General features: G+C 35.2%; 1 protein-coding gene across 2 annotated transcripts in view; it reads left to right on the plus strand.

The window, feature by feature from the left end:
• POF1B (POF1B actin binding protein) overlaps nt 1–20,815 on the plus strand; it is a 112,698-nt gene that overhangs the window by 66,637 nt on the left and 25,246 nt on the right. For both annotated transcript variants that reach the window (XM_021679196.2, XM_021679117.1), the window contains exons 7-9: nt 1,270–1,400; nt 14,506–14,533; nt 17,101–17,175. In XM_021679196.2, the coding sequence (XP_021534871.1) occupies nt 1,270–1,400; nt 14,506–14,533; nt 17,101–17,175 (234 nt within the window). The remainder of the gene's footprint in view (nt 1–1,269; nt 1,401–14,505; nt 14,534–17,100; nt 17,176–20,815) is intronic.

Consider the following 20,815-nt stretch of genomic DNA (forward strand, 5'->3'; position numbering starts at 1 on the left):
GCATTTTCTATTTATCTGTATTTTTTAAAGATTTATTTATTTTAGAGAGAGAGAGAGTGAGCATGAGTGGGAGGGTAAGAAGGAGAAGGAGAGAGATTCTCAAGCAGACTCTGCCCCGAGTGTGGAGCCTAACATGGGGCTTGATCTCATGACCCTGAGATCATGACCTGAGCTGAAACCAAGAGTTAGACACTTAACTGACTGTGCCACCCAGGCACCCCAATTTATCTGTATTTTATAAATGACTTACCATATCACAGACATGGTTATGAAAACTCATCTTTGCTTACTTTGCAATATTTGCAAATCTTCCATTTGCCTCAGCATACATGATTTTTAGGGTCTGCATTCAGAGGACAAGTTGAAAAGGAAGTATTAGTGGTCAAATATGAAGTCTATTTATCATATATATACTTAGGAATAAATGCATTTATAGGACACCTTTGGTCCCACATGCAATATCAAAGGTAGTATGGAATGCAATCTAAGTTATTAGCCTCCAGTTAGTGTTTGGAGATGGAAGACAAGGTGGTCAACATTTTTGAAAAGTTTGGTACCAAGTTATATGAAGCCAATAGAATAGGTGTTATTTAGGACACTGTTCATAGTAATTGTGTTTAGGATTTCAAATGTTTTTGAAGTCTATGAATTTTCTACATTTGACCCTTAGCTACTCTTTCCCATGTCAGATTGACTAGATATTCAGTCCAAATAATAACTGGAGGGAATATAAGAAGAAATACCTAAAAACATATTGAATTGAGAAGATTAATTTAATCTAACTTTAATATATGTTAATAAATTACGCTGCCTTTCACTGAGAAGATGCAAGTCCAAATAAAATTAATTCTTTAATGTCAGTATAATTCAAATAATTAACATGTTCTTTTCCAACAGGGAACAGAAGAGTAAGCCATGTGGTGATAATGGGCAATTTAGAGATTTTGATTTACTTGTTTTACTTTTATATATATATATCTCAAGAATTTTTATATAAATTATTCAAGTTTTGCTTTCATTAGATCATTTAGATTAGTGAAATAAAATTGAAAATGTTATTGTAATGTTGCTTTTCCTTTAAATTCCTTTCATATTGAAAAATGTGTACCTCAGTTGTAAGGAAAATTTAGTGGGTTGACTCATGTGATGACTTTGTAATAAGTTACTTATATTAATAGGTTATGTAACTTTTTCTCATTTAATATCAAAACATCTATCAACTTAGAAATACTTAATGTTGTTTATAATTGTACTTGATGCTTTCTTCAGGTGATAATTCAAGATGATGGCCCTGAAAAGTTGGACCCCAAATATTTTGGAGAGTTACTTGCGGATTTAAGCCGTAAAAATACAGATCTATATTATTGCTTATTAGAACATTTGCAGAGAATTGGAGGAAGGTACTGTAAATATATAATATCATTTGCCTCGATGTAGCTATCAAACATTTTATGATACTTTGGTATTTTTTAATGTACTTTATTTTTTAGAACAGTTTTAGGTTCACAAAAAAACTCTAGTACTTCTTTTTTTTAGGGTTTTATTTTTAAGTAATCTCTACACCCAACAAGGGGCTCAAACTCACAACCCCCAAGATCAAGAGTCACATGCTCCACTGACTGAGCCAGCCAGGTGCCCCAAAATTCTAGTATTTTATTGGGGAAATAGGGTAACTATATGAGCATATTTGAGCAAATGTCTCATTTTAAGAGTTAATGTACTTCATGAAAATCATCAAAAGAGATCACACCAGTCCTTTTAGGATCAGTAAATAATTCTGTGAACCTTCTTTTGTAACATACTTTGATGGCAAATGCAACCTCTTGGACAGGGAGCTCAAAAAACTCATGGCATACTATGACTTGTTATAAGATATTATACTGATGATATAAGATACCATCCACTGTCAATACACTACTATTCATCTTCCATTGATTTATGCTCAATGTACAAAGGCCAGAGTTTAATATACATTTAGTGTTATATATTATGAAAATATTATGTATTATTTAAATATATATTGCATTGCATATAATATATTAAATGTAAATTATATAAGTTTTTGTAAATTAATACAAATACAAATATGTATATTTTATAATTATATACTAAATAATTATATGTATTTAAATATATACACATAAACAATTTATCAACTACTCATGCATAGATGAGAGCATATTATGTCCTGAAATGAATTCCATAAGCTACATAAGCTACAAAATTTGCCTTTCACTACATAGTCACATCATATATATGGCCAACTATCAGACAAATTCTAGGAAAGCTCCACAAATTCAGAAAAATATGTAGGATAAAGGAAAGTTGGTAAATTTTTTTTTTCTAATTCACACTTCACTAACTGGATTCTTCTACCTCTTAAAGATCTTTAATCTCTTATCCATCTTTTTCCCTCTCCATTTATTACAATCCTTTCTCCCCATTTTTAACTCCATCCTAACTTTTCTTGCTTTCATATTCATGACTACACCATTCTCTTACTAACATCCTCAAGTGCCTTACCTTCTTATCTTATTGTTCCTCCCACTTAGCATAATCCCAATTCTTGAGTAGTCTAGCTCTCTGCTTTATTTATTGTTTCTTTTTACCACTATCTACTCTGTCCAATACATAACACTCACTACCCCTAGAATTCAGAGGGCTTTGTGAGGGCTGTTTTATTTACCCTGGTTTCCTTGGTGTTTAGCATGGTGACTAGTTTAGTGTGGTGTTCAATAAATATTTGTTGAATATATGAATGCTTCTTTTAAAAATTTTTTTAAAGTTTTTATTTAAATTCAAATTAGTTAACACACAGTGTAATATCAGTTTCAGGTATACAATATAGTGATTTAACACTTCCATACATCACCCAGTGCTCATCATAAGTGCCCTCCTTAATCCCCATCACCTATTTAACACATCCCCCCCCCACCTCCCTTCTGGTAACCATGTTTGCTCTCTATAGTTATCTTATAAAACTCAACACACAAAAAACAAACAATCCAATTAAAAATAGGCAGAATACAAAGGATATATGTGCCCCAATATTTATAGCACCATTATCAACAATAGCCAAACTATGGAGAGATCCCAAATGCCCATTGACTGATGAATGGATAGAGAAAACATGGTATATATATACAATGGGATATTATTCAGCCATCAAAAAGATTGAAAGCTTGTCATTTGCAATGACATGGATGGAACTAGAGTGTATTATGCTAAGTGAAATAAGTTAGAGAAAGACAAATACCATATTATCTCACTCATAATTGGAATTTAATAAAGAAAACAGATGAACATATAGGAAGGGGGAAAAGAAAAAAAAAGGAGAGAGAGAAACAAGCCATAAGTGACTCTTAACAGTAGGGAACAAACTGAGCGTTGATGGAGGGAAATGGGTAGGGGATGGGCTGGATGGGTGACAGGTATTAAAAAGGGCATTTGTTGTGACGAGCACTGGGTGTTGTATGTAAGTGATGAATCACTAAATTTTACTCCAGAAACCAATGTTGCACTACATGTTAACTAACAAAATACATATGAAAAGATGCTCAACATCACTGATCATCAGGGAAATGCAAATCAAAACTACACTGAATGCCTTCTTTACTGCTACATCCATGCAGTTGAGCACAGTTAGAGAAAAGCACAGGCATTTATGGAGTCATTATAAATGCATGATTTCCATCTTCAGTTAGGCCTTCTTCATTGTTTTATTCTAATAAACACCTTTTCTCATTACCCAAAAAACTATTTCACACAACCAGCCATTTGCATAAGGTCACTACCTTAAAATCTTCCCCCTCACTCTGAGTAGTCAATTATTTATTGAGTGTACACTAAGTGCCAAGGACACTGTGCTAAGTACTTTTCCTATATTGTCTAATTTGTACAGTAACCCTAGAAAGTTTCAAATGGAGACCCAAAGGGAGTAAGTTATTAACTTAAGGTCACAACAGCTACTAAATGCTTGAAATGGATTAAACATTTTTGAGTACTATTTTACCTATAAACTGTGACTCAGCTTTTCTACAAAGCCTCTCTTAGATATTTAATTTGGTCAAGTGTTCATCTCTGTACATTCATCATGCTATATGAATATTTCTATCAAAGTACCACATTGTAAAATCAAAAGCATATAGAGACTTAGTCTTAAGTACCCTGATTCTAGATCCAGAGTTCATATCCTGGGCTTATGTTTCAGCTTTTGTTACATACTTGATGTGTAATGTCAGGCAACTTGTTTACTTTCTCTGTACTTCAGTTTCTTCATCTGTAAAATAGGTATTATAATAACAATACTTACCTCTTAGATTTGTTATAAGCCAAAAATGATTGAAGACATACACTTACAAGCAGTATCAGCATCATGTGAGAACTTGGAAATAGCACTACAGAATCAGAAACTAAGGGAGTAGGGGACAGCAATAAACCTCCAGAGGACTCTGATATATGCTTAAGTTTGAGAATCACTTACCTAAGGCCACAAAGGTCAAAAGATCTGAGATTAGAACCCATATTCTGAGAAGCTTTTCTCCTTAGGCAAATCACTTAACCTTTCAGTATTAGACATATATCTCCAAATTATTTAAGATAATGCAGAAAAATTGAAGAAATTATCAATTTTTTGAATCATCAAACTTGAAAAGTTCACAGTATTTAGACTGGTTTGACATTGTTCAAATTTTGTCTTGGAACAACTATGTTTATATGAAGTAAGACAGTATTTGTGGTTTGTATTGCCCCAAAATAGTTCAGAACACATGGATTTGACAAAGTTTCTACTCAATAAAGGGTTATAGAATGAGAGTTGAATATATTCCAAATTTATTAGTTTCATACTAATTAGAAGTAGACAAAGTAACTGAACAAAAGAAGTTATGTTATTTCATAGTGATTATCCCAGTAAAAGTGTAATCCGTGGTTTTGGAACAACACTTTCATTGAGGGGTTTTGATAAATTTACATGGATAACTTAAATATGTGATTAAGCAATACAAAGCCTTGAATTTAATTCTTAGAGTACCTAAAATAATACACACACAAAAGAAATAGAAAGGTAGTGTCTCCACATTAATAAACACTCCACAGTGGAGAGGGTCTTTTAAAATTTTGGTGATTAAGACTTTCTGTTAGAAGGTTGTCAGTTTCTTTCTCTTTATTCCTTCCCTCTTTTCCACCTTTCATTATTTTCTGTTTGTTTTTCCTTATTATATTCCTTCCTTCCTAAGAGGTGAGATGGCATATAGTAGTGTCACTGTTTTTTAAAAAAATTTAAAATTTTTATTTAAATTACAGTTAGTTAACATACAGTGTAATATTAGTTTCAGGTGCACAATATAATGATTCAACACTTCCATACAACACTGGTGCTCATCATAACAAATGGACTCCTTAATCCCTATCACCTACTTAACCCATCCTCCACACACCTCCCCTCTGGTAACCATCAGTTTATTCTCTATAATTAAGAGTCTGTTTCTTGGTTTGTCTCTCTCTTTTTCCCCATGCTCTTTTGTTTTGTTTCTTAAATTCCACATATGAGTGAAATCATATGGTATTTGTCTTTCTCTGACTGACTTATTTCCCTTAGCATAATACTCTCTAGCTCCACCAATGTCATTGCAAAGGGCAAGATATCATTCTTTTTTATGGCTGAGTAATATTCCATTATATATATCTCACCTCTTCTTTATCCATTCATCAGTTGATGGACACTTGGGCTGTTTCCATACTTTGGCTATTGTAAATAATGCTTCTATAAACATCAGAGTGCATGTATCCCTTTGAGTTAGTATTTTTGTATTCTTTGGGTAAATACCTAGTCATGCAATTGCTGGAGCCTAGAGTAGTTCTATTTTTAACTTTTTGAAGAACCTCCATACTGTTTTCCAGAGTGGCTGCACCAGTTTGCATTCCCACCAACCGTGCAAGAAGGTTCCCCTTTCTCCACTCCCTTATCAACAATTGTCATTTCTTGTCTTGTTGATTTTAGCCATTCTGACAGGAGTGAAGTAATATCTCATTGTAGTTTTGATTTGTATTCCCTGATGACCAGTGATGGTGAGCATCTTTTCATGTGTCTGTTGGCTCTCTCTCTCTTGGGAAAATGTCTAATCATGTCTTCTGCCCATTTTAATTTTTTTGATTTCTGTTTAAATTCTTGTTAGTTTGGGTGCCTGGGTGGCTCAGTCGGTTAAGCGTCTGCCTTCAGCTCAGGTCATGATCTCAGGGTCGTGGGATCAATCCCTACTTTGGGCTCCCTCCTCATTGGGGAGACTGGGGAGTCTGCTTCTCCCTTTTCCCTTCCCCCTGGGTTGTGCTCTCTCTCTCTCATTTACTCTCTCTCTTTCAAATAAATAAATAAAATCTTTAAAAATTAAATAAATTCTAGGTAGTTAACATAAAGTGCAATACTGTTTTCAGAAGTAGAATTCAGTGATTCATCACTTACACACAATGCCCAGTGATCATCATAACAAGTGCCCTCCTTAATACCCCTCACTTATCTAGCCCATCCCCCACCCATCTCCCTCCATCAATCCTCAGCTTGTTCTCTGTCATTAAGAGTCTCTTATGGTTTGTTTCCCTCTCTTTTTCCCCCCTCCCATATGTTCATCTGTTTTGTTTCTTAAATTCCACAGAGGAGTTAAATCATATGGTATTTTTCTTTCTCTATCTGACTTATTTCGCTGAGCATAATATATTCTAGCTCCATCCACATCATTGCAAATGGCAAGTTTTAATTTTTTTTGATGGCTGATTAATATTCCATTATATATATACATTAATATAATAATATTAATATAATAATTATACATATAATTGTGTATATATAAGTGTGTGTATATATATATGCATATATATATATGCATATATATATATGTATATATATATGCATATATATATATATATATATATATATATGCATATATATATACACACACTACATCTTCTTTACCCATTCATCAGTCAGTGGACATTTGGGCTCTCTCCATAGTTTGGCTATTGTTGATAATGCTTTCTGCCCATTTTTATGTTGGATTATTCATTTTTTGGGTGTTGAGTTTCATAAATTCTTTTCATATTTTGGGTACTAAACCTTTATCAGATATGTCATTTGCTAATATCTTCTCCAATTCTGTAGGTTGCCTTTTATTTTGTTGATTGCTTCCTTCGCTTTGCAGAAGATTTTATTTTGATGAAGTCCAAATAGTTCAATTTAAAAGATAATTCAATTTTGCTTTTGTTTCTCTTGCTTTGAGAGACATTTCTAGGAAGAAGTTGCTATGGCTGATGTCAAAGAGGTTACCTGTGTTCTCCTCTAGGATTTTTATGGTTCTAGGTTTCACATTTAGGTCTTTAATCCATTTTGAATTTCTTTTGGTAGTTGGTGTAAGTGGTCTAGTTTCATTCTTTTATATGATGCTGTCCATTTTTCCCAACACCATTTTTTGAAGAGAGTGCCTTTTTTCCCTTTGGATATTCTTTCCTGCTATGTTGAAGATTAATTGACCATATAGTTGTGGGTTCATTTCTGGGTTTTCTATTCTGTTCTATTGATCTATTTTTCTATTTTTGTGCCAGTACCATACTGTTTTGATCACTACAGCTTTGTAAAATAACTTGAAGTCCAGAATTGTGATTACTCCAGCTTTGCTTTTCTTTTTCAAGATTCCTTTGGCTATTCAGGATCTTTTCTGATTCCATACAAATTTTGGGATTGTTTTTTCTAGCTCTGTGAAAAATGTTGATGGTATTTTGATCGGGATTGCATTGAATGTGTAGATTGCTTTGGGTAGCATAGACATTTTAACAATATTTTTTCTTCCAACCCATAAGAATGGAAAGTCTTTCCATTTCTTTGTGTCCTCTGCAATTTCTTTCATCAGTGTTTTACAGTTTTCAGAGTCTAGGTCTTTTGCTTCTTTGGTTAGGTATCTTACTGTTTTTGTCACAATTGTAAATGGGATTGATTCTTTGATTTCTCTTTTGGCTGCTTCATTACTGGTGTATAGAAATGCAACAGATTTCTGTATAGTGATATTGTGTCCTACAAGATTACTGAATTCCTGTATCAGCTCTAGGAAATTTTGGTGGGGTCTTTTGGGTTTTCTATATATTGTATCTTGTCATCTGCAAATAGTGAGAGTTTGATTTCTTCCTTGCTGATTTGATGCCTTTTATTTCTTTTTCTTGTCTGATTGCTGTGTCTAGGACATCCAGTACTATGTTAAATAACAGCTGGGAGAGTGAACATCTCTGTCTTGTTCCTGACCTTAGGGAAATGCTCTGGTTTTTCCCCATTGAGGATATTAGTCGTGGGTTTTTATATATGACCTTTATTATGTTGGGGTCATGTTACCCCTAAACTTTGCTGAGGGTTTTTATCATGAATGGATGTTATACTTTGTCAGATGCTTTCTTTGCATATATTGAAATGATCATGTGATTCTTATCCTTTCTTTTTTTAATGTGGTGTATTATCTTGATTGATTTGTGAATATTGAACCACCCTTGCAACCTAGGAATAAATCCCACTTGATTGTGCTGAATGTTTTTTAATGTATTGTTGGATTTGGTTTGCTAGTATCTTATTGAGAATTTTTGTATCCATGTTCATCAGGGATATTGGTCTGTATTTCTCTCTCTCTCTCTTTTTTTTTTTTTTTGTGGAGTCTTTATCTGGTTTTGGTGTCAGGGTAATGCTGGCCTCATAGAATGAATTTGCAAGTTTTCTTTCCTTTTCTATTTCATGCAATAGTTTGAGAAGAATAGGTATTAGCTTTTCTTTAAATGTTTGGTAGAATTTTCCTGTGAAACCATCTGGCCCCTGACTTTTGTTTGTTGGGAGTTTTTTGTTTTCTGATTCAACTTCTTTGCTGGTTATTGCTGTTCAAGTTTTTTATTCCTTCCTGTTTCAGTTTTGGTAATTTATATCTTTCTAGGAATTTATCCACTTCTTCCAGGTTGTCCAACTTCTTGGCATATAACTTTTCATAATATTCTCTTATAATTGTTTGTATTACTGTGGTGTCAGTTGTTATTCTTCCTATCTTACTTATAATTTCATTTATTAGGGTGCTTATCTTTTTTGATAATTCTGACTAGAGATTTATCAATTTTATTAATTTTTTTCAAAGAACCATTTCCTGGTTTCATTGGTTTTTCTACTTTTTTTATTTCTATATCATTTATTTCTGCTCTAATCTTTATTACTTCCTTTCTTTTTGTAGCTCCTTTAGGTGTAAGTTTAGGTTGTTTATTTGAGATTTTCCTTGCTTCTTGAGGTAGGCCTGTATTGCTATATATTTCCCTTTTGGATCACTTTTGCTGCATACCAAAGGTTTTGGACAATTTTGTTTTCATTTTCATTTGTTTCCATGGATTTTTTTTCTTTGATTTCCTGTTTGTCTGATTCATTGTTTAGTAACATTTTGCTTAAGCTCCATGTATTTGTGGTTTTCCAAGTTTTCTCTTGTGGTTGATGTCTTTTTCCTAGTGTTGTGGTCAGAAAAGGTGCATGGTATGATTGCAAATTTATGTATTTGTTGGGGCCAGTTTTGTGACCTAATATGTGATCTCTTCTGGAGAATGTCCTACGTGCACTTGAAAAGAATGTGTATTCTCATGTTTTAGGATGGAATGTTCTGAATATATCTGTTAAGTCCATCTGGTCCAGTGTGTCATTCAAAGCCATTGTTTTCTTGTTGATTTTTTGTTTGGATTATCTGTCCATTGATGTAAGTGGGGTGTTAAAGTTCCCTACTATTATTGTATTATTATCCATTAGTTTCTTTATGTTAGTTATTATCTGTTTTATGTATTTGGGTGCTCCCATGTTGGGTGCATAAATATTTACAATTATTATATCTTCTTGTTGGATTTTTCCCTTTATGATTATATTGCCCCTCTTTGTCTCTTGTTACAGTCCTTGTTTTAAGGTCTAGATTGTGTGATATAAGTATTGTTCCTCAGGCTTTCTTTAGACATCCATTTGTATGATAAATGTTTCTCCATCCCTTCACTTTCTTTTTTTTTTTTTAAGATTTTATTTATTTATTTGAAAGAGAGAGAGCACGAGTAAGGGAAGAGGGAGAAGCAGGCTCCCCGCCAAGCAGGGAGCCTGATGCGGGGCTCGATCCCAGGACCTGGGATCATGACCTGAGCTGAAGGCAGACGCTTAACCAACTGAGCCACCCAGATCCCCCCATCCCTTCACTTTAAATCTACAGGTGTCTTTAGGTCTAAAATAGGTCTTTTGTAGGAAGCATATAGATGGGTCTTGTTTTTTAATCCATTCTGACACTTATGTCTTTTGATTGGAGCATTTAGTCCATTTACATTCAAAATAATTATTGGTTCATATGCATTTATTACTTTTTTGTCATTGTTTCTGGAGATTTTCTCTCATTCTTTCTTGTCTTTGTCACTGTTGGTCTTTCCTTTGCACTCAGAGTCCCCTTGAATATTTCTTGCAGAGCTGGTTTAGTGGTCATGAACTCTTTTAGTTTTTGTTTGTCTGGGAAGATATCTCTCCTATTCTGCATGTTAGCCTTGCTGGATAGAATATTCTTGACTGCAGATTTTTCCCCTTCAGCACTTTGAATATGTCATGCTACTCTCTTCTGGCTTGCCAAGTTTCTGTTGAGAAATCTGCAGCTAGACTTATGAGTCTTCCCTTGTATATTAAGGACTTCTGTCTTGTTGCTTTTAAGATGTTTTCTTTTTCACTATATTTTGCAAATTTAATTACAATATGTCTTGGTGTTGGCCTGCTTTTGATGATTTTGATAGGAGTTCTCCGTGCCTCCTGGATCGGGATGTCTGTTTCTGCAGATTAAGGAAACTTTCATCTATTATTTCTTCAAATAAGTTTTCTACCCCCTTTTCTCTCTCTTTTTTTTCTGTGACTCCTATAATATGAATGTTATTACATTTGATGGAGTCATTGAGTTCCCTAAGTCTATTCTCATATTACATTAATTCTTCTTTCTCTCTTTTGTTCAGCTTCATTATTTTCCATTATTTCATCTGCTGGGTCACTGATTCATTCCCCTGCTTCTTACAGCCTGCTGTTGATTGCATCAAGTTTGTTTCCAATCTCATTTATTGCATTATTGATCTCTGACTGATTCTTTTTTGACTTTTTTATCTCTGTGATAAGGGCCTCACTGATGTCTTGCATTCTTTTCTGAAGCCCAGTGAGTATCCTTATGAATGTTGCTTTAAATTCTCCACCAGGCCTGTTACTTATATCTGTTTCACTTAGATCTACGACTGTGGCCTTATCTTCTTCCTTCATTTGGGATAAGTTTCTCTGTCTTGGCATTTTGTCTTAGTGTCTGCCTTCTTCTTTGTGTTAGAAAAGCCGGTTATGGGGCGCCTGGGTGGCTCAGTTGGTTAAGCGACTGCCTTCGGCTCAGGTCATGATCCTGGAGTCCCAGGATCGAGTCCCACATCAGGCTCCCTGCTCAGCAGGGAGTCTGCTTCTCCCTCTGACCCTCCTCCCTCTCATGCTCTCTGTCTCTCATTCTCTCTCTCACAAATAAATAAAATCTTAAAAAAAAAAAAAAGAAAAGAAAAGCTGGTTATGTCTCCTGCTCCTGAAATTAATGTCCTTCTGAGGAAGAGGTTTTCTAGTGCCCAGAGCCTGGCACTTCAGGGAGTGTCTCTCATATGTGCTGTGTGCACTCTGTGGTGATATTTTGGCTGTGGTATCCTTCAGGTCAGTCATCTGCCTAGGCTCTCCTTGCCTGCTGTGAGCAGTGTTTGGTACCTGGCCTGAATGTGGTGAGTTTTTACTCAGTGTGATCTGGTCTGCTTGTGAAATGAGACCTGACACTAACTTTACCAGGACTGAGGCCCTGCAGATCTAGTGTGAGCAGGGGTTTGGCAGGTCTTCTGGAAGAGGGGCCCACTGTGTTGGTACTGAGGTATGCTTGACTTAGAAGGGCAGTCCCACCAAAGCACAGGCAGGTAGGGTTGGTATAAGCAAGTTAGGCAGCCAGTGTCCCCACTGAACTGCTTACTACAGGTGGCTCTCTGTTTATGCTGGGGTCGGGGTAGAAAATGTTGCCAGCCAGCTCCTTTCTTCTCAGAGAGGCCTCTGTGAAAGCTGCCTCTCAGCGACGAGCTCTGAGAGCAGTGTATAATCTCTCCACTGTGTGCCTGAGGCATACTTCAGATCTTTGTTGCCATACCATCTGCCCCCAGGTTGTTTGCCTGCCTTCTCTCCAGAAGCAGAGCAGTGCTCTCAGGGCTCTATCTCAGCCAAACCTGCTGTCCTTTAAAACCAGGCTTTAAGCCCTGCTGGTTGCAAGGTCTAACTAAATTCAGCCCTTCTCATTGGCCAAGCCAATGGCTTTGGGAAAACATTCTCCATGTGGGTTTCCCTGTGTGCTCCTCTCTCTCTCTCTCTCACCATTCTCCGTGACCATGGCTCTCCCCTTCACAGCACCCAGAATCAGTTTTTCCCTTAAACCACATCTCCATACTTCCTACTTTCTTTGATGTGGCCTCTTGTCTCCCTTTAGTTGTGAAGTTTGTTCTGTCAGTCTTCAGGTCAATTTCTAGGATGTTTAGGATGATTTGATAGTACTCTAGTTGTGTTCATGGGAATTGAGGAACCTAGGGTCCTCCTACTCTGCTGCCATGTTCTCCTCCTCTCTTGCCACTGTTTTTTTGTTTTGTTTTTTTGTGGGTTTTTTGTTGTTGTTGTTGTTGTTGTTGTTGTTTTCTGCCCAATGTAATTCTAGCCACCATCCCCTGGTGAGGTTGGAGATGTAATTCACGTTGACCTCTCCACCTCCTTGTTCTGCTGTCTTTGTTTTCACTCTCTCTCTTTTGTCCCCTCCTTTGTCCCCTCTTTTGTCCTCTCCTTTTGTCCCCACTTTTCTTCTTTTTCTATGTTACAATTAAGCAATGAGTGGGTTCAGGGTCAGAATTAAGGAAAGTTGTCTCACAAAACCATTCTGGTTACTTTAAAACATTGCAGTATTAAGTGCTGTTGATTGTTCCTTGCTTTATTTGTTTGTTTTGTTTTCTTATTTGTAGAAAGAAATGACTAGGGACACATGTACTAGGTTGGCTTGGGAAGTGGAATTTTAACAGAAAGGTCCATTAATACTGTGATAATTCCAGTTAATAGTAATGAAAGATGACTAAAACTGCATTGATTATTATTTTTAACTTGTTGTCACTCCCAGTATATGCATGCCATTACTTTAATAAAGCATTCAAAAAGTACATGATATTTTATTTATTTATTTATTTATTTATATTTCTAGGGCCTCTCCACAATTTCTATTTTGGGCAACACAGGAAATGTCACATACATACATACAAACAACAGCAAATATGTAGTCATGCTTCAGGAAATTGAATCTTCAGTTATCTTCTTCCACATTAGTCTTTTTTTTAAATGTATGCAAGATGTTTTATACAGTGAGTGACCCTCTTATCTCTGTAAGCAATATATTACTCATAAGCACTTACTTAGAAGGTAAAGGTAGGAGCTAATGTCCTAACGTATCTCTAAAATACTTTTTTCTTATACTGAAGATGTGGCACTCATATACCTCTGATTTTATATGACCATCTTTAAAATATTCTGCCTTGCTGTCAGGACATGTGTTACTGTGTTTTTATTTGAGAAGTATATTCACCATATATTTTGTACTCAGTTCTTCAATTAAGCACAGATAGAGCAAGTAGGCAGAAATAAAGGCCTGTCTCTTGCCACTGACTCTAGAACTGTACCCTTTTCCACTTTCATTATTCCCCAAAGGAGCAAGTGGCAGACTGGCATAATCACTAACAATTCTTTTGCAGCATTTGCCTACCTAACATGGCGTCACAAAGGGTCTTCCAACCCTGGTGCCCAAACATTCATTTTGATGCTAGAAGTTCTATTATCCCACTAGAATTTTGGTCATGTTGCTTAAGTCCCTGTCCCTATGTAAACATTCAAATACATTTTAAGTTTTGTCACTGCCATATAGTGTAGTGTAGATTGAATGAGTTAGCCTTGTCTTGCAAGTTTTGATTTTGATGAAAAGGGTATGAATAACTTGAAGACTCTATGGAGAGAAGCTGGACTCAGCACTGAAAGTAAGCAATACAGGAGGGAGGTGGAAATAGAGAACAACTATTATTGTTATTAATTCACTCAGGTAGCACTTATTGCCAGTGCCAAGGACTTGTACATCTATCCACAAATGAACAGGTGCTAATGGATGGCAGTAACTGATTCTTTATATTCTTTTGGTTTGTTATTTTGATATTATTCATTTTAATAGATTAGCTAGTTCCAGGAAAATTATCTTTATTTTTGTCAATTCCATTTTAGTTAGTTTAAAATTTATTTGAATTATAAATTTAAATGTTGCTATTATGATATATCAAAAAGTAAGATAATATAATTTGAACACTAACATTTATGTATGATCATTATATACATTTTCTTAAGTTGTCTATCCTTTTTTTTCACTCTTACAGCAAAGAGGACTTTGAGTCTACATCTGAGGTAAGTGCAAAAATAGTTGAAAATCAAATATAGTTGATAACAAAGCAGATTCTGACATTTTCACTAATGATATTGTTTTAGTTTGGTACCTATATTAGACTGGAAACAGAGATTGGTGAAAAACATGATGATGATTTTGCCTTTAAAATGATAAAACTATTTATATATTTGTAATGGCTATAAAAAGTAATAATCATTGGGGAGCCTGGGTGGCTCAGTTAGTTGAGCTTTGAACTCTTGATTTCAGCTCAGGTCATGATCTTAGGGTTGTGGAATTGAGAGCCACGTTGGGCTCCATGCTCAGTGTGGCATCTGCTTGAAGTTCTTTCTCTCCTTCTCCCTCTGCCCCTCCCCTCCACTGTCTTTCTCTGGCATGCCCTTTAAAATAAATAAATAGATATTTAAAATAATAACAAGAGTAATAATTATTCATGCAAAAATGTTTTATCAGTTGTCATTTATGATTTAATTTGTCTTTGTTTATCAAAACATTTAAAATTTCATTGACCAAATACTCTTTGCTTTAGAAAATTGAAACCTACATTAACTAAATAAATAGCAAATTTAGTTTTAGTGCATTTTGAAACCTTATATGACCCATGCCAAATAGACAGCAACTTAAAGTACATTTTTTTCAAGTATTAATTCTATTATATATGCACATTTTGTTAATAATTACTTTTAATGGAATAAGTCATCAAATAGGGAAAACTGATTTCAATGTAATAAAAAAGCACAGTGGCCTTTTTGTGTTATTTTTTTATTTCCAATGCATTGATATACTGTATTCATTACAATAATTCAGAAAGCCCTAGATTGCCATTAAGAAGTACTGAATTGCTTCTCACTTAAAATTAGTTGAAGCTTCTCACCAGAGGAGAGGTCAGTGGGGTGATGGATAAAATAGATAAAGAGGCTTAAAGTACACTTAATTTGATAAGCACTGAGAAATGTATACAGTTGTTGAATCATATTGTACACCTGAAACTAATATAACTGCATGTTAATTACACTTGAATAAAAAAAAAGAAGACAATGATGCTTGGTGGGCTAGGCATGGGATTTGGGGAGATAAGTGTCTGAAGTACCTTAGCTTCAGTACTTTCCTCTCTTTTTTTTTTTTTTTAAGATTTATTTATTTACTTGAGAGAGAGAGTGTGTGTGTGAGTAGGGGTAGGGGCAGAGGGAGAGGGAAAGAGAGAATCTTAAGCAGGCTCCACACTCAGCACTGAGACCAAGGTGGGGCTTGATCTAGGACCCCGAGATCATGACTTGAGACAAAATCAAGAGTCAGACACTTAACGGCCTGAGCCACCCAGGAGCCCAGCTCTCTGTGTTTTTGTAAGGATATCATTCTTCTATGGTTTGAGGGAGGGGTACTGAAGTCAGGGGTACTGGATGGTATTGTAATGAACTTGTCTTGCAACAGCCATAGAGAAAGGTCACCCCCTGTGGAAGAGGGCAAGATATGCTCTGAGGAAGTGGATTCTTGGTCAGTCATCCAAGGAGGAGGGTCTTGGGCAGGTGGAGAGGGAGACCCTGCCTCTATTAGAATCTCCCTCTTTTGGATCTAGACTTCACAAAGGGAACTGTATGGATATGAGCTTCAGAATGAGGGCAATAAGATGATGTGGAAGACAGAATAATGGCCTCCCAAAGATGTCCACATCCTAATCCCCGAAACCTTTGAATATGTTACTTTAACATGGCAAAAGGGACTTTGCAAATGTGACTAAATTAAGGATCTTAAAGTAAGGAGATTATCCTGGATTATGTGGGTGGATCCAATGTAATCACTAAGGGTCCTTAAAAGAGGGAGGCAGGAGGTCAGAGTTAGATCTGCCAAGAGAAGCCAAGGTTGGAGTGATGAGGCCACCAGCCAAGGAATTCATGCAGCCTGTAGAAACAAAAAAGCAATGAAATAGATTCTCCCCTAGAGCCCACCAAAAGAATGCAGTCCTGCTGATACATTAATTTTAGCCCACTGACTTCCAATCTCTAGATCTATGAGATAATAAATCTGTGTTTCTTCAAGCCAAAAAAAACTAGTTAAAGCTTCTCAGTGTTGTTGTGGCAACATCTTAATTTTTCAGAAGTTATCATAGCTCAATATAAATCCTCAATAAGCTCTTAATTTTATTTCCCCAAATTTTCGTTATTTAAAAAAATCAACCTTGAAAATGTCATATTAACCACCCAGCAAAGCTTCCAGTTTTTGAAAGATACACTGAAATAAAGTGTTTAATGGGATTTGAGAACCATCTTCTTTTTTAAATTACTCTTTTAAAAAAGTAAAAATGGAACATCTGGTTGGTTGCACAAAGCTGTTCCCTAAAATGCCTGGAATTCAAGGTTCTTTCCATAGTGTATATGGTATAATCAATTTTTTAAAAGTAAGAACTGATAAGGCTAGAAATGAAGTTGGTAGCAACTATTGCCCAGAAAATGAAATAATCTTTTGATGTTCCTAAAAATATGCTCTGCTGCACAGAAGTCTGTGAACTACTGACCCTAAGATTATAATACTAATATGCATCTGTTGAATGGATAAACTTCTTTTCTTACAGTCAGAAGACATTGAATCCTTGATTCCTAAAGGATTGTCAGAGTTTACAAAACAGCAAATTCGCTATATTCTGCAGGTGAGGTGGGGTCAAGAGTGGGTATGAGATCAACAATGACAAACCACTAGCCAAGGATGCTTCCCTTAATTAAGAACAGAAAGTTCTAAGTAAAAATCCTATTTCAGGAGAGTTGATTATACTTTGATTAAACAAGTCTTGCATTATAGTTTGTTCAGACTTTCACTTATATTGAATAGCTACCATTCAGGTAAGCATTCTAAAAATACTGTTCCCTGCTGTGGAATGGCCTTATTCTTTCCTCACTGGTATTCTTTCCTCAACTTGACTCTAATTTATAGCTTTGCCCTCATCTTCTCTATTTTCCATTCTACCCCCCCCCCCCCACTCCTTGCAGTAAGAGATGGGAGAGGCCAATGCCTTGCTTTTTCTGATTTGTAGAATGATAGAGACTACTGGAACAGTAAATTCCCCTACAGTGAAGGGAGAACAGAAGAAGATAGATGTTAAGGGAATATGGCTAAAGAGTATATCTTTATGCAAGAAAGGATTGTAAGATAATCTAGTTCTGTTTAAGTGAGGCCAATTTCTAAATTATTGGTCTTAAACCTTTGTTGGTCATCCAAATATTGGACCTGATGTTATTTTTGTGAAATTTAAATAAAATATTTTTAGTGGCACACTGTGTATTATAAAAAGACAGTGGTGTGGGGAAAACTTATGCTTTGCAGAATCTGAATCTTGGAGACATCCTTGATATTATCTCTGGTGGTGGGATGTCTATTGAAAGTGCATTCAAAACTTATTTCTTTGAAAAACTCTTTCAGAGGATTTTGCATCAAAGTTCACGAGAAACACTGGTATATAGTTTTCTTGTATTCTCTTTGGTTTTGGTATTAGGAGAATACTAGCTTCATAGAATGAATTGGGAAGTGTTTCTTCTTTTTTATTTTCCAGAAAAGACTGTATAGACTTGGTATTAATCCTTCTTTAAACATTTGGTAAAATCCTTTAGTAAAAATATCTGGGCCTAGAGATTTGTCTTTTCGGGAGTTTAAAAAAATTCCAAATTCAACTCCTTAATAGTTATAGGTTTATTCAAATGATTTGTTTCATATTGGGTGAGTTGTGGTAACTTGTATTTTTCAAGGAAGTAATCTATTTCATCTAAGTTATCAAATTTATAGTGTATAGTTGTTCATAGTATTCCCTTATTATCTTTTTTATGTCTGCAGCGTTTGTATTACTATCCCCTATTTAATTCTTAGTACTAGTCATTTGTGTCTACTTTATTCTTTGTCAGCCTTGCTGGAGGCTTCTCAATTTTATCAATTTTTTTTTTCAAAGAACAAGACTTCAGTTTTATTGATCTTCTCTATTATTTTCCTGTTTACACTTCCACTAATTTTTGCCCTTGTCTGTATTATTTCCTTCCTTTGCTTGCTTTTGATATGTTGTTCTCTTCTTTGTCTGGTTTCTTGATATAGAAAGTTAGAGTATAGATTTGAGACATTTTCTATTTTCTAATGTAAGCATTTAGTGCTATAAATATCCTCTCAGCATGGCTTTGGTTGTGCCCAAAAAATTATGATATGATTTTCATTTTCTTTCAGTTCTATATACTTTTAAGCTCCCTTTAGACATCTGCTTTTACCTGTGGATTATTTAGAAGCATATTATTTAGTTTCAGAGTGTTTAGAGATTTTCCTGTTGTCTTTCTAGTACTGATACATAGTTTGATTCCACTGTGGCAAGAGAATATACTTCATATTAGATCAATTTTTTTGAAATGGTTAAGTTTTGTTTTATGGTCAAGATTATGGTCTATATCGGTGTATCTTCCATGGGTAAAAGAAAGGATTAGACACTTTGGTTGATGGGGTTGTTGAGTTCTTTTATATTCTTGTTCATTTTCTGCCAAGTAGTTCTTATCAGTTGCTGAGAGAGGCATATACAAATCTTCAGTTATAACAGTGGACTTGTCATTTTTTCCTTTCAGTTCTATCAGTTTTTGCATTTCTATACATTTTGTAGCTCTACTGTTTGGTGCATAAAAGTTTAGATTGCTGTGTCTTCTTGGTGAAATGACCCTTCTATCATTATATAATGGTTCCTCTTTATCCTTGGTAATTTTCTTTGCTCTAAAGACATTTTTATCTAGGGGCGCCTGGGTGGTTCAGTCGTTAAGCATCTGCCTTCAGCTCAGGTCATGATCCCAGGGTCCTGGGGTCGAGCCCAGCATCGGGCTTCCTGCTCTGTGGGAAGTCCGTTTCTCCCTCTCCTGCTCCCCGTGCTTGTGTTCCTGCTCTCACTGTATCTATCTCTGTCAAATACATAATAAAATCTTTTAAAAAAGTCATTTTTATCTAATAACAATATAACACTCTTGTTTTCTTTTATTAATGTTTGCCTGGTATATCTTTTTCCCCCAACATTTTACTTTAAATATATAATATATATAATATGTGTATATATATATTATCAACATATAATGTATTATTTGTTTAAGGGGTACAGGTCTGTGATTCATCAGTCTTACACAATTCACAGTGCTCACCATAGCACATATCCTCTCCAATGTCCATCACCCATCCACCCCAGCCCTCCCAGCCCCCTCCACTCTAGCAACCTTGTTTGTTTACTGAGATTAAGAGTCTCTTATGGTTTGTCTCCCTCTCTGGTTTCATCTTGTTTCATTTTTCCCTCCCTTCCCCTATGATCCTCTGTCTTGTTTCTCAAATTCCACATATCAGTGATATCTTATGATAATTGTCTTTCTCTATTGACTTATTTTGCTTAGCGTAATACCCTCTAGTTCCATCCACATCATTGCAAATGGCAAAATTTCATTTTTGATGGCTGCATAATATTCCATTGTATATATGTACATCTTCTTTATCCATTCCTCTGTTGATGGACATCTAGGCTCTTTGCATAGTTTGGCTATTGTGGACATTACTGCTATAAACATTGGGGTGCACGTCTGGAATTGTGATGCCACCAGCTTTGCTTTTCTTTTTCAACATTCCACTGGCTATTTGGGGTCTCTTCTGGTTCCATATAAATTTTAGGATTATTTGTTCCATTTCTTTGAAAAAAGTTGATGGTATTTTGCTTCCTTTATCACTCTTTACTCTCACATCTATAACGTAATTGTCTTAAATATTTCCTCTTTGTGCATTGAGATCCACTGTTATAATTTTTTGCTTCAACCATCAAATATAATTTAGAAAATGCAAGAGAAGGAGAACCTACCCTGTTTTTGCATATTATTACTTATGATGCTATTTCTTCTTGATGCTCCAGATTCCTTCCTTTATAATTTTCTCTCTCTTCAGAGAACTTCCTTCACCCAATTTTTAGGGTAGGTCTGTAGTGACATTTTTTTTTTTTTTCAGTTTTCTTCATCTGGTAATGTTTTGATTTTCCCTTCATTACTAAAGGATATTTTCATTAGATACAGAATTTGTAGTTGACAATTCTTTTCTTTCAACACTTAAAAATGGTGTGCTATGTCCCTCTGGCCATTAAGATTTCTGATGAAAAATATGCTGTCATTTGAATTGTTATTACCAATAGTTAAGATTTCTCTTGTTGCTTTCAAGATTTAAAATTTAAAATTTATCTTTAGTTTTAAGAAGTTTGACTGATTGTCTGGGCATAGATTTCTTTGGGTTTATCCTGTTCAAGATTTCCTCAA

The sequence above is a fragment of the Neomonachus schauinslandi genome, chromosome X, assembly GCF_002201575.2.
Source record: "Neomonachus schauinslandi chromosome X, ASM220157v2, whole genome shotgun sequence".
Lineage (NCBI taxonomy): Eukaryota > Metazoa > Chordata > Mammalia > Carnivora > Phocidae > Neomonachus > Neomonachus schauinslandi.